We start from the raw sequence: 14,564 nt of genomic DNA, 5'->3' as shown, positions 1-14,564 counted from the left end.
CCTGTCAGAAGTGTGCGTGTGCACCTTGGACACCATTTTCGAAAGTTAGGAGGCTGTGTAGTGCCTAAAAAAATGGCGCTACAGTGTCCAATTTCTCACCCTTTCTTTCTATCTACCCTATCAATTTCTTTAATCATCTTAACCACTTCAATTTGATCACCCCTTAATCTTCTATATTCAAGGGAATACAAGCCTAGTCTATGCAACGTGTCCTCATAATTTAACCCTTTTAGCCCCAGTATCTTTCTGGTGAATCTGTACTGCACCCCCTCCAAGGCCAATATATCCTTCCTGAGGTGCGGTGCCCAGAACTGAACACAGTATTCTAAATAGGCTCTAACCAGAGCTCTGTGCAGCTGTAATATAACTTCCACCCCTTTGTATTCCAGCCTTCTTGAGATAAACGTGTTCCAACTTGTGCCCTATTGTCCTCTGATTCTGGTTTCCTGTGCCTCTCTCCCTCCTGATGCTCCTCACTTGGTGCAGAGTTTGAAATATCTAGGCCCTACTGTCTGGAACTCCCTCCCTAAATTTCTTTGCATTGGTACATCACTTCCTGCTTTTAAAAGGCTCCTCAAAATCTATTGTTTTGATTATGGATTAGACAATTCTCTAAATTCTTCTATTACTGCATGATCTACTTTCTCCAATGTGAAGTGTCTTGGGACCTTTCATTACTTTAAATGCACTATTACAAATGCAAGTTGTTGTTCGAAACAAGTTGTTGTTTGAAAAAAAGAGTACTTCATTTACTGTAAAGCACTTTTGGATGTCCGGTGGTCATGAGAGGTGCTATATAAATGCAAGACTTTCTTTTTTCTAGAATATCTACACACACCATGAGATAAAATAGCATCTGTGATCTGATCGCTTATCTTTATTTTTTTAACCATATTTTCTCCATCAATTTCCCCCCCCCTTCCTTTTCTGAAGCGATTGACTCTTTACTGTCATTTGATTTCACAGGCATTGGCCCTCTACTATACCTTGCTCAAGCTGCCATTATTCACGTGTGAGTCTTAACAGTATCATCAGGCAATCTAACACAATCCAGTCCATATGAGCACTTCCAGCAGGAATCAATGGGTAGTGATCAGGGGCAGGATCCCTGGTCAGGTTTCACTTCCTTAACCCTGGGATACTGCAGCGCATTGTGGACTACTGAGCATCACTATGGCTGAGATCACTAGAGACTGGGTTTCAAATCAGTGACCTTCCTAGTCCCTATACTCAAATACTCAGTGGATAACACTGTGGGAGCTTGCTTAGCACAATTGTTGTTTGCATAACATAATCTCAAAATTTATTTTAAACATGAAAACTGATAAAACGGATGAAATCGTCCATCTCCCATTATTGTGGTGTCAAAATAAAGCTTACATAAATAAAGATGAATTTTGTACTACTCTAACTTTTAGGTACAAAATTATTAAACACAGTTATTTGCAACAAATTATATTTTGTTTGTACATCACTTTTTCTTACATAGCAACAGTCACTGCACTCCAAAAGTAATTCATTGCTTGACATTTGGACAACATAAAGGAAATATTTGTTTCTTTCTGTAATAATGCTTGAACTTATTGTATGAAAATATTCTGCTTGTGCTATTGGTACGACAGATGCTTTGTACTGACAGTAGACTGGAATCCATTCAAACTAGCAAACAATATATTAATGCCACTTGTTCCATAAATTAGTGATGATGAGTTACATTTTCCTAGAGTATTTATTTACAATAGAAATGCTTTCATTTCTTTTCTTGTGTTGTACAAGAAGTTCACATTTGCTCTCAGATCATGATTTAGTACAGAGTATGTACTGTATTACAGATTACATAACACCTGCAGGTACATAAATTTATGGTCCTATAGTGTTATGTAGTTGAGCACATAATCTAGGCTGATAGTGCCATACTGAGGGAGTGCTACATTGTCTGAGGTGCTGTGCTCTCAGATGACATGTTAAACTGAAACCCTGCATGGCTGTTCAGGACGTAAAAAATCCAAACACATTTTTCCAAAGGAGAGCAGGTAGTTCTCCCAGTGTCCTAGCCAACAACATCAAACCAGTTTAATTGGTCATTCATCTCATTGCTTTTTGCGCTTGCTGTGTGCAATTTGGCTACTGTGTTTAACTAAAAAACAGAGTGACTACACTTCGAGTAATTCATTGGCTCAGAAGTAATCTGGTATATCAGATATTATGTAAATATAAGTTCTTTGGGCTAAAAATTAGATTGAATACAAAAACGGATGCGGGGATCGCGATGCACGATCGGCCTGCGCCCATTGAAAGGAATGCAGGCAGCATGCGATTTTCATGCTGCCTGCTAATTACGATTGCAGCATTCAGCCCAGTGCTGAATGTGCTGCTGAGTGGCTGAGCATTCAGCAGGGGGCCTAAGTTCGTGCGAGGCTATCTCCAACTGAAGCTAGCCTTGACTTCTTAAAGGCAGTCTGCACCTCTTAAAGGGAAGGTGTATTCTGCCTGCAGCAGCTCATTGAACTGGTTGTGAAGGCAAGGGTAACTGAATAATGGCTCAGCAGGCCAGAGAAAGCACATTCAGCTGTGCATGTTTAGGAGAGGGCATTGAATAGAGCGGCGAAGTTGAAAATGGCAGGTCGTGCATCCAAATCAGCATTTCATGCTGACTGACGCCACGATTTGCCTACTCTGCATACTGCCGGCACACCATATACCGCCCGCGCTATCACCCTCACCAAAATGGTGTTCAGTGCAGGCAGCGCTGGAGGTGGGCGCAAGCAATGTGGACCCCATTTTTTCTTCAAAACTGGCCAAAACTACCAGCACTATGGAGCCGAATTTTGCAACCTTTAGTTCTTTAGATTTGAATGGATGCAGCAATGCCAGCTGGTATTGGGCATGAAGCATCAATACAGAAGGAAGATGCAAGACACAAATTTTTGACAAGGATTTATTATAAATTGAGGAACATCTAAAGCCATTACCTCTTTGGATATAATCGGTAATTCAATTAGGCTAGTTTTCAATAAGGCAACAATGTACGGTTTGTGCCTTCTTCAACTGCACATGGCTCCCAATATTATGCTGCTTCTCTGTTCATACTGTCCTGAGTTGGCATTATTCAGTGTTTAAGTGAACTATACCAACTTCTTTGAGAAAAATCTGGTCATGAAATTTCAAGCAAACTATCAACTGGACCACTCCAATTTTAACAGCATCGGAGTTTTACTGCAGTGGATAATGGTCTCATCTGTGAATTAATTTTACTTGCTGATCTGATGAAAGATTTTAATGGCTTGCCAAAAAAATGTATTCGTCCCAATGTATTTGCTACATAACTGGATTTAATTTACATTTAAAATTTAGACAGGTTGAGCTTTATGACTAATTATCTTTGTTGATACAGTAAAGAACTATGATCGGTTCAAGGTTAGCTTGTAAAAGAAAACCTGGAATCCTAAAGCACCAGAATGACCTGTCTGGGCTACCTTTACATTCAAAGTGTAGTTTTGCTATTGTTGAAAATGTTTTAATTGCAACATTTTTTACATAACCCTTAAGATTTAAAATGTAAGCACTGAATTCCAAAATAAACATTTTCTCATGTTGTTCTGAAAAATAGGATTATGGTTCTCCTCCCCAACACACACCAAAATGATTTTGTCTTTCCTCTTATTAAAAAACTATGGCATGGACTGGTTGGGCAGAATGGCCTGTTTTTGTGCTGTATATTCTATGTAAATGTGAAGTGAAAGAGACAATATAACTGTTCAAATATGGGGTTTGGTAATGTTGAGACTGACACAATAAACAGACCCACAAAACACTCTTTACGTTTTGACCTCAGTTTTCATTTTAGAGCCAGACAAGCACTAAACAAAGACTTTAATCTTTAAAACCTGTCAACTTTACATTAGCAAGCAGCCGTACTGTTGCTCCATACAAAACAACTACAAACTGACAGGTATGTACAAAAATCAACAATTAAAACAATTCAAGGATGCCAGAAAGTATCGATCAAAAGCACAAGATACTGTTGATGAAGACACAACTTCCATTATATAGAATACTGCTACATGCAGCTTGCTGAAATTTGTTGATTGGTTAGGAGGTGACCACTACTTGCAACGTATGTCTCATGAAAAAGCAATGATAACAAATGCCATTTGCTGAATTTTTAAATGCGCCACAACAGCATGGATTTGAGTTACAGCATGCAATAAAATAGCACTAATGAAGTCAAATGTACATCTGCGTGGCTAATGCAAAATGAAGATTTGGCAACAATTCAGCTCATAGACGTAATATTGGCCAGTATTATTTAAAATTCATATTAACCATGCTTTGTAAATGTGTGCACTTGATTATATTGACACTGCAATCAGTTACACATCTTCAGTGATTGAAATGCCATTCATCAAACTATTGTATGTGTGTTCTCCAAGATGAGGGCAACAGTGCTGGGAAATGGATTGTCTTCTATACTGCATCCAGTATACCACAGATCAAGTGTGGCATAATGAAGGTGTAATGCAGGGCTGAAATGATATTGTCCTGAATATGCCTAAATTACAGTTTTAACTTTTCCCTACATCAGTAAGATTTTCCAGGAGTAAGCTCTCTATCCTGAAGGGTTTTCTGAAAGAGATTTCGGAACGAGTCATGATCCACATTTTTCCCCTTTTGAGGATTGAGAACTAGGAGCGTCAATTTAAGATGTGAATTAAATTGTGCTAGAAATTAAGTTGTGCTAAACAAAAATTGTACATTTGATTGGGTCAACGCTATCCAACTTTCAGCACTTTATATAACCTGTAATACTAAACAGGCCCAATGAAAGGTATCATAGCACTATGCTCATGGGCAAGTATGACAAACTATCTGTTTTATTGCAAATAATGTTATGAAATTGGTGCACATCAGTGGTTTTTTCACAAAGATTAGATCAAAGACACAGGAATGGTGCAAAGAGAATTCCAGAGTAAAGGAACACTTAATTTTAATTGCAATGTGGGCCATTCTACTGATACGACTGCTAATAATCACTGATATTTATCTTACTGTGGGAACCATTTCAGCTTCATTCCTATTTCCTGTAGATTCCCAGAAATGCTTATGCTTTCCTGTCAGGTTCACCATTTTAGGTGCAGCAGGTGTTTACACCTTGTCAGCATTGCATGCAGAGGCTTGCTTATAAATATGATGATTGCATTCAAGGATCATGTTACTGGCCCCATAGCACTTTTGGATAACTGGGGCAGTCATATTTGCTAAGTTATAAATATTAATTATTTACAAGTGTTCCACACCAAATAAAGTGTTTTGAAATTGCAAGTATTTAAAATGTGTCATTACAAATAGGGATAAATACAGACATTAAAGAATCTCCATTCATTTTTGATACATTTTGACAGAGTCAAGATGGAATACTCTGTTAAAAGGAATAATCATTGTGAGATTTTTGCCTTTGTGTTGGTTAATGTTAAAGTTTCAGGCTATTTTATTTTATATTTTTTTGCTGAAGATTCATATCTACTGGGAATAGATATGCCCACCCCAAGCTCATTTCAATTTGAGCTCTTAATAGCTGTTAAACAATAGAGGTTAAAATTTTGTTTGTAAGGGAAACAACCCACTCTGCCAACTTGGGCGAAGATTCCCATTGTGTGCCAGGTGGAACAAAATGTACATGGAATGGCTGATCATTTTGCTGCACCTAGTGTACAAAGGAAATATTTCCCCCGTGTCTCTGATGGGACTACTTTTATTCCACATTGTTACTTGTGATGGTCAATATTTCAGTCAGTTGGAAGTGCTCTTTGGCATTATAAAGAAACCAAGTATATAAGTAACCTCTTTGAAACTTAGTTCAACCTAAAATTCAATTAATATTGGTTAATGCACTAAAAATTCAAGGACAGTATTAGATATTTCCATCATTAAACCTGTGTGATCACATTATAGATTAATTTGCCAATCACAAAGTTTTGAGTTCACTTTAATGTTTCTTTTTCTTGGTGAAAGGGAAGTGCAGATATAAAATATTTTTGTGACATTGCATATATTTTTATTTTGCTACAATTTCTCAGTTTTAGTTTTAAACAGTACTTGTCATCTTGGACAGAGTTAAGTCCGTTTCTTTTGAAGTGACTAAGACAAGTTGGAAAGAATTGGTTAAATAATTGAATGGCAAATCAATGTTTTTCTTTCAGGTTGCCTGTAGGAATTTGAATCAACGGTGGTTGATATTGTTGATTCCAACTCAGATTAGTTTAGTAACTGCTTTCAATATCCGTAAACTTAATTAATAGCTATTATCTAATTGTAAAAAGGGGTTATATTTTTTAAAGTATCTTTTAAAAGAGGGGTTGATAAATGAAAAAAAGTATCCAGTAACCGACAAGTAGATTTGTTTGCATGAAAACAGGATATTCACCAGTAATGGTAATTTTCTGGGTTTAGTTCATGAATGGACAGTTCCTATAATTCATTAAAATTATAGGCATGGGTTTTTAAAGATTTTTTTCAAAAGTGAAATAATGCATAGTTTATTTATCATACATCCCTAAAAATATTCCCCAATCATTTTCCACAGTTAAAGTTTTAAGATTTTACTAAACTATTATGTCTTCATGGAATAAGACTTGACTCCATGACCAGTTCTGTTATTGTTGCTCTATTGATCTTGTAATGGCGGTGTGCGCAGTGACAGTCATTTTGGTGATGTGTGCCTTATCCAGAGAATGCAGTGTGTAGGTGGAGTCTGTCACATATGTCCAATGTCTTTGTTTACTGTTATGGAAAATGATTGCAGAACCAGAGAAATGAGTAGTAATCAACGTCAAATCAATGAGTCATAGAACATATTTCCTTTTGGCCTCATATTTAAGGGAAGAATAACAACAGTCACTATGATTAATCATTCCTACATTCTTACATTTCTTGCCACATTAATTGTAAAAATTTTCATAATAGCTACTAAATGTAAAGCTGCATGATCCCATAATTTCCTTTATTCAATTTATTTATTAGTTCAAAATTAAAAGCTTCCGTTGGCCATCCTGTCAAGCATGCCCAGGAACGGTTAACAAAACATGGTACATGAATGAAAGCAGACACAGAATAGACTGTCATGGTGGAATCTTTAACATTTCAATTTCTTTAGTTCAATACTGGTTTTTATTTTGTTAGAATGTCCAATCTTTTATTTATAATTCTGATGTATTTCACCAAATAAACAAACAAAAACAGTCATAAATACTCTTGATTACTCAGCTGTAGTACTGTAAAATTTGCTGTACAGGTTTATCTTTAAAGCTGCCCATCCACCATGTTGGTTTGAGCATGAGTTCACCTGGGATCCTAGTTTGCTATTGACAGACATCTCTAAAGGCAAGCAAATATCATACAAAAAACTTTATTGCACTAATTAAATTGAATTAAAGGCTTTCAAAGTTAGACACATTTAGGAAATGATGACAGAATTAAAATTCTGCTGTGTGATATTATCATATGAATACTTAACATGTTCATCTCAAATCCCTTTGCTATTTTAACAGAAGCATAAACCTAGGTTAATGAGGAAGAACACAGGAATTTGATATGCTAAGATTTCATATGATAATTTCCAAGCTTAGATTACTTAATGTTAAATTGTGGAAGTCAACATTATTTGAATGAGGTTACTCTCCACATACCATGGTTAAAAAAGTCAATCAATTAGGAAAACCAGAGGGATGTCTATTCTTTTAAGAAATGTCTTAGTTGCAACCTGAGTAACCTACGCTTGCCCCACCTTATAAGAGCAACTCCTTAGGTGTTTCCATGTCATTGACCATAAGAAGAATCTCAACATGAGGTTTAACAGTGAGACTATTCTATTTAGCTCTGATAAATAAGAATGGGTTAGAAAAGTCTATCACTTGTGCCATGCTGAAGCAGAAACTACAGCTCATAAAAAAGGTTATTACAATAGTATTTTAGAAACGTTTGAAAGTGTATCAATAAATTCAAAAGCCTGAGAGCAAGGAAAATTTGAAAAACATTAAAACTTAATAGATAAAAAAGTATGAACACCAAAAATTCTGAACATTTGGACATGATAAAATATGACAATATATGAGCAGATTAGCACTAAACTTGGAAATCCAGATAGGCATGCCCAAAGAAAGTCAATAGTGATGACGCCCCTCTCTGCTTCCCAGCATCTTTCCAACAAACCAGTCTGTGGTGGAAGAGGGCAGTAATATATGGTATGTGGAATATAACTTTATTTGAATAATGTTTCTTACTGTACCAAAAGGTGAGTAATCTCTCTTCCTGTTTTGTTAACTGCACGTGCCATGGGTGCCTCACATGGAAGAGGGAGGAACTTTCTGTTAAGAGCAGAGCTGATTACAGCTCTGCCAAGCTGCAATATCACTGGCTTTCGAAGTTATGTTTATATTTTTCTTAGGCAAGATGTTAGTATATCAATGAAAAACCACATGCCAAATTAGATTGTATTGTTTAGACAAGGACATTGACTCAATGAACCAAGATGAGAGACAAAAGCAGCTCTCTCTTCCAATATATTGTGAGAACAATGGCAGTCATAGGTCAATAAGGGATACATGTGGGAAGATGACATGATTAGATGACAAGATGCCACTTCTTAAAAAATGGAGCTTTGGTATGGATAATTTTAAATCTGATGTATTTGGTTTTTGTTTGTTTACTAAGCACTTCTTGATCAAGAAATTTTAAAAGACTACATTCACATCTTTGAAAAATGGGAGATACAGAACTATCCGGAAAAAAAGAAAGATATTTGTGATGATGAAGTTTGGACCAATTCTGTCAGTGAGAGCTTTCTGGTCTTAAGTATCACAGAATTTATGTGCTGGTATCAAGGGAACAAGCAAGCCTCGGAGGTTCTGAACATTATCAGTGTTTCTCACAAAAAGTTTGCAATCTGAAAATTCTCCTCTCTCTTGAGGAAATGAAGAGATTTACCATTTTAAGGGGACTCTCAAATCCTCCATTTTGCAATTTGCTTGCAGCAGTTGTAGTAATGTCACCATGGGAGCATATGGACTATAATTAAAATCATCAGAGTAAGGGTTATAAGCATTACTAAGGAGCTGAAGCATGTTCATCATTTTTTTATGATTTGTTGCCAATTTTCCCTTGATTGTCCTCGACCTTCAGTTCTTACTGGCATTGACTCCCTGCTTGAGCACAGTTCTACAGGTACCTTGCCCAAATGGTTATTCTTGAGCCTTGACGTTGGGTGCTAGAGCATTATTAAACTGGGGGGGAGGGGGCGAGTGGGTGGGGGCAGAAGGCATTACAGTCAAACCAATCCTGTACTCACCCAACTTCCATGCAAGAGCCCTTTACAACAAGGACCACTGAATCACAATCTAGAAGCAGCAATCCTGTCTCATTTATTTTAAATAGTTCAGGGGTGGAGAGGCCAATTGTAGCATCCCTACTACCTCTTCAACTAAGATGAGGCAACTCAGCACACAGAGTCAGCTGAGAATCAAACCTTGGCCCAACAGGTAAATATGGCTCAGTTTAATGCTGCTTACAAAAGTAGATTTTGGGGAAACTATATTTCCAGTTCATTAATATTATTGTGCAGAATCAATGTTGTCTTGTAGATAAGAAAATGGTTGTGTACTACAATTGTATTCTTCAAACTATGTATGCCGATGAAGGAGTGAATCTTAAAAGGAGCTTAACCTGAAGGAAACCTTTCCTGTGATTTCAAAAGGAACTTCCTACAATCTAATATTTCATAGAATCATTTACGACACAGAAGGAGGCCATTCAACCCATCATGTCTGTGCCGGCCGAAAAAGAGCTATCCAGCCTAATTCCACTTTCCAGCTCTTGGGGTCCGTAGCCCTGTAGGTTACGGCACTTCAAGTGCATATCCAAATACTTTTTAAATGTGATGAGCGTTTCTGCCTCTACCACCCTTTCAGGCAGTGAGTTCCAGGCCCCCACCACCCTCTGGGTGAAAAAAGTTCTCCTCAACTCCCCTCTAATCCATCTACCAATTGCTTAAAAAAATTCCTTGGAACTTTAATATAAAAGACCAGTACAGCCTTATTAAACATGGTCTTATAACCTGGAGCTTTTTTATGAGTTGCATGAAGAGTGGCTGACAACAAGGTCTCAAGGCTAATCATTAAGCTATGAGTGCCTCATTTGGACAGATTCAATATGAGCTGAACAAAGCAGATGGGAGATCTGACTCAACAAGAACACTGTTTAAGCTTTATTACTATCAGGATCTTACAGCTTCAGCAAGGAGGGAAATGTTTATTCTCAAGTGAAGTTTATGTTGTACAGCTAGGTATTATCCATGTTGTCTTTGGAGCAGGGTGGCAAGCAGGAGTGTATCTTTTTAATCTGTTGAAAATACAACAGGTGATTCTCTTTAAATGCTTGAGGGGATTACATGATAGAGAGAGCAGATGTCCAGAGAAATAAGAGCCAAATCAGGGGAATGGCTGCCTGATTTAACACAATTTTGATATAGACAGTGACTTATCACCTCAATTGCTCTGAATGTTACGCTATCTGGTACTCTATAACTTGGCTGCTTTTGAAGATTGAATCAATAACACAATTTTTTTGTCCTGTAATTTTAGGTCTTACAGAAGACATGGGCAGGAGTGAAGATCCAATTTCCCAAATCTCATTCATTAACTAGGTGACCATCGATTTCTTTCCTGAGACCTCTACATAAAGAAGTTGATCTAGACAACACATCTAAATCGAACTGAAATTAAGTCCCTCATTGAGCAGGTCCTGCCAGAACACGGGACACTGCAAGTGGTGCCTATTGTCACTCGATATGGTGGCACCCTGCTTCCTGAAAATAGCCACTACGTTGTAGGATAAGGTGGGTCCATTCATGGGGCTGGATTGCATTCCTGCTAAGAAAAAGCTACCACTAAATTCTCTATACTGTCAGTTGCTTGGTCAAAAAGCATTGGGCCTTTTACATCAGTGTTCTATTTCTAGGTATGTATGCACAGCCTACAATTGTGCACTCATTTGCTTGCTGATATGCAAAATCATAGTTGTGTAACCACAGTAGAGGTCAGCTTAAACCTCTTATCAAGCAGAGGCTAGTAGGAGCTCAGGACTCATGACATGGCATGCAGTGAACTCAATGCCCTGATCCTGAAACCACAATGGAAATCTTTTTCACTTGTAATTATACAGATTTCATGGCTTGCAGGATACAATGCACTGGTTATATATTTGGGAATGTGAGCACTGCATCAGCTCACTACATTGTAACCACATTATCCAGATTTTTGGTTTGTTTCAGCTTGCTTGTTGATTCCCAGCCTTAGGGCATTTGTGGTAATTATCAGAGAAAGACAGCAGGGTAGAGTGGCTTGCGAGAAAACTCCAAACAAGTGTAGTTTTTGACATTCTAGCAGTCAGTTGCCTTTTGTGGGAGCAAGATTGACCAATCTAACCTCATTAACCTGATTTAAAAGGGAATGGTGTTTAGGAGAGCACAGTGCCACCACATTGAGTTATAGAGGCCCCATTAAAAGCTCTGCATCTGGGATTTACAAACATGGTAGCTAATATCAATGCTCGTGCCTTAATTTTGTAGCTCTTAATATGCATAAATTTAGATGCAGCCACCTTGGCTTGAAGCCCGTCAGACTCTCTGTTTACTTGACCTCCCTTATCAATGTTGTGAACTTGCATGTTGTCGACTCTTGGTTGAATGGGAACCAGGTGTGACTGTTGAGGGCAAGTAAAGGTTTTTTATAGCCAATGCAGAATTTAAAACCTGAAGAGGCCAGAGTGACCTAAAAGTTCCCAAACTACATAAACACTGAATATCTTTCATTAAACTAAAAACTTGTGACACAGTCATCTTTGCAAAGTTTACCTCCTCTAGCAGTGAAGCAGCACCCAATACAACTGATGGCTGTGACAGAAGAAAAAGAAAAGAATAATTTCTGATTGGACATAGTAAAGGAAGGTCACAAAATCCACTTGAAAAACCACTTAAAAGGGCTGGTATCATTTACGGCACATGAAGTATGATGAATGAAGAAATTTTTGGGGTTATGCAGCTTTCAAACTGAAGAGCATAAGCATTTCTGTTTAATATTATAGCAGATGCAGAAACTTTACATAACTTGAAAGTTACAAAATACCAGAAAGTACCAAAAGATACAATATCTTTTTGATCCGAAAGTTACACATTAAACAACAGGACTAAATTCACATTTCATTGCTTATAAAACATATAGTGCAGCTATGGAAATGAACTTCCACTATAACTGTATGCTAAACAGAATTGCTAATTATTTTGTAATAAATTTGAAAACAATCTTCATTCGCGGTACTGTCATGGTCACAAAAATAGAATAAAGCTGTCAACTTGCATAATGCAAAAAAATGCTGCCTGTGAATCAAGGCAGTCAGACCCCACCTTAAGAGAGAAAGTTACTCATTTCTTGTGAAAGAGCAGTGGCTTCACCAGCCCAGCCAGGATCTTGGGTAACTGTGTAGTTATAATCTCTGACATCATCTCTGGAAATTCCACACTCAGTGCCTGGGACTGAACAAAAGTATTCAAGCAGAACTGATGCAGCTTCTTGACAAGCTATTGAAAAGAGACAATGGAGTTATCAATTCTGACTGTGTTTTCTTTACCTATTCAGCTTTCAACATTCCGAATGTTTTTTATCGCACATCAATTGATATAAACAGAGATTACAGCCAGAAATTACTGTTGGTGAAGTTCGTGTCAAACACGTAACACATTTTCATGACAGTCCCCTCTCCATGATTTAACTGCAAACATTAATCCTTTATTTAAATGTCAACTAAAATAATGAGCAGAGGGAAAGTCATATGAACATGTTAAGCATTTGTCCGCTGGTATCAGCAACAGTCATTTTTAATCTTATTTCTTTAAATAAGGAGTGAAGTTTAATATTGTCACTGAAGAGGGAATTCTGCATAAAACCCTTGCTTCCAGGCTGCCTCTGCATCATTAAAGTGAAAAACAGGGCAATAAGAGGTGACCGAAACACACTGATTATATCTATGTACAGGCACATTTAAAAAGCTGGGGCAATTTAGTACGCCACATTTCCCCTTTACATTCCACTGCATAAATTATGTGGGAAATTATAAATAATATTCAAAGAAAAAATTATTTTGACAAAACATGCTTTTTTCAACAAGTAAAATGACAAAGCAATTCAGTGAGTAGCTGTGCCATTTAGAGCAGGAAGGTCACATGTTCAATCCTCAGTCTATGCAGAATTTGCTGATCTCAGTCAGCGTAGTAGTAGGAGCACTACATTGGCCTCAGTGCCACTGGGTGAGAGAAGGAAAAATCATTCAAGGTTCCCACACTCTTGACTGCTATCCAGTGAACCCTGCTGAAAGGATGAGTGTATAGACATCAGGCGAGGACTGGATAGGGCTTGACTATGATGATCCTGAGGTCAAACAGCCTGCTGACACTCCAGGCTTGCACATAAACAATGGTCAATGTACCAGAGGTTGACTGCTGCTCTTGGAACCATAGCCCAGCAAGTACTCAACGTCTTCAGTTTTGGAGGAGGGAAGAAAACGGGTGAAGAGAATTGGGTAAAAAGAGGAAAAAAAAGGGCCAATCATTTACATATTAATGGAGAATTTGGTTTTATTCATACCACTGATGCCACCAGCATCTCTCCTTGTGGAAAGATCACTGGGTGTTGGCTGACAGAGGAGCTGTTTGAGGTCTGCTGGTAAAGCTTATTAATAAATCCATAAAACATATGGCCTGTGATAATAAGATAATAATTCTTACTGACCACCACTAGTAGACCAGTAAAAGGAAGCTATCCATTACATATCTCATTAAACAGCCACACCTACTTCATGCATCGAGTCCATGAGTTTAGTGAGCTGGTAAAGACGTTGAGAGCTGCACTGTGCACCTTTCTCCTGCATGTTAATAGCTCTACTCAGCTCTCTAATGTAGTCTCTCCGCATCTCTTCAAAGTAGGATTGGCTCTTGAGGCCTTCCAAGGGAACTGAAAAACAAATGCCAGTTCCTACATAAATCTTTCTAAAAGAAATGTTGTAATGTACATACCTTTAAGGGGGGAACTATCTTTTACAGCTCATGTATACTACAGTATCGGCAGTGACCACACCTGTATATAGTACTGAGTAGTAATCTGTACAGATCAGTTCCAGTGTGAGCCACGTTGTACCGTTCTCCTGCAGTCTGTGTCTTATTATACACAGACACAACATTGGCGACAAGGCAAGTTCGAACCTACCTGCAACTCTGCATCACCTCCCGGGGATTCGTTCCTGGAGATCAGTGGATTGGAGGTCAAGGCCAGAGACTCGGGCGTCAACCACGGGCAACCGTCCAGTCATCCAGCAGAGACTCAAGAATTGCGGGGGAGGCTTGGCTTTCCAGTCGAGGTGGTCCAGCGAAACGGGCTGGCAACAGGTAGTGCGCAGACCCTTCCCGGACAGCGGCGGGCTAGAGCCCGACCGAGCGGCACAGCAAAGGGCCGAGCAGCGTC

The 14,564-nt window shown here is 38.2% G+C and overlaps 1 protein-coding gene across 2 annotated transcripts in view; it reads right to left on the bottom strand.

Moving 5' to 3' along the window:
- Positions 1-2,924: 2,924 nt before the first annotated feature.
- The window catches only part of LOC147111638 (progesterone receptor-like), a 539,157-nt gene continuing 527,517 nt past the window's right edge, over positions 2,925-14,564 (bottom strand). For both annotated transcript variants that reach the window (XM_085998728.1, XM_085998729.1), the window contains 2 exons: positions 13,900-14,057; positions 2,925-12,628 (listed from right to left, as the gene is read on the bottom strand). In XM_085998728.1, coding sequence (XP_085854854.1) covers positions 12,473-12,628; positions 13,900-14,057 — 314 coding nt within the window. In that variant the 3' untranslated portion in view covers positions 2,925-12,472. The remainder of the gene's footprint in view (positions 12,629-13,899; positions 14,058-14,564) is intronic.

This window comes from Somniosus microcephalus, chromosome 10, assembly GCF_052327205.1.
Source record: "Somniosus microcephalus isolate GS21.2 chromosome 10, FLI_Smic_1.0, whole genome shotgun sequence".
NCBI classification, from domain to species: Eukaryota; Metazoa; Chordata; class Chondrichthyes; order Squaliformes; family Somniosidae; genus Somniosus; species Somniosus microcephalus.
The sequence above is the reverse complement of the archived record's forward strand: the minus strand, read 5'-3'. Positions and strand labels throughout refer to the sequence as shown.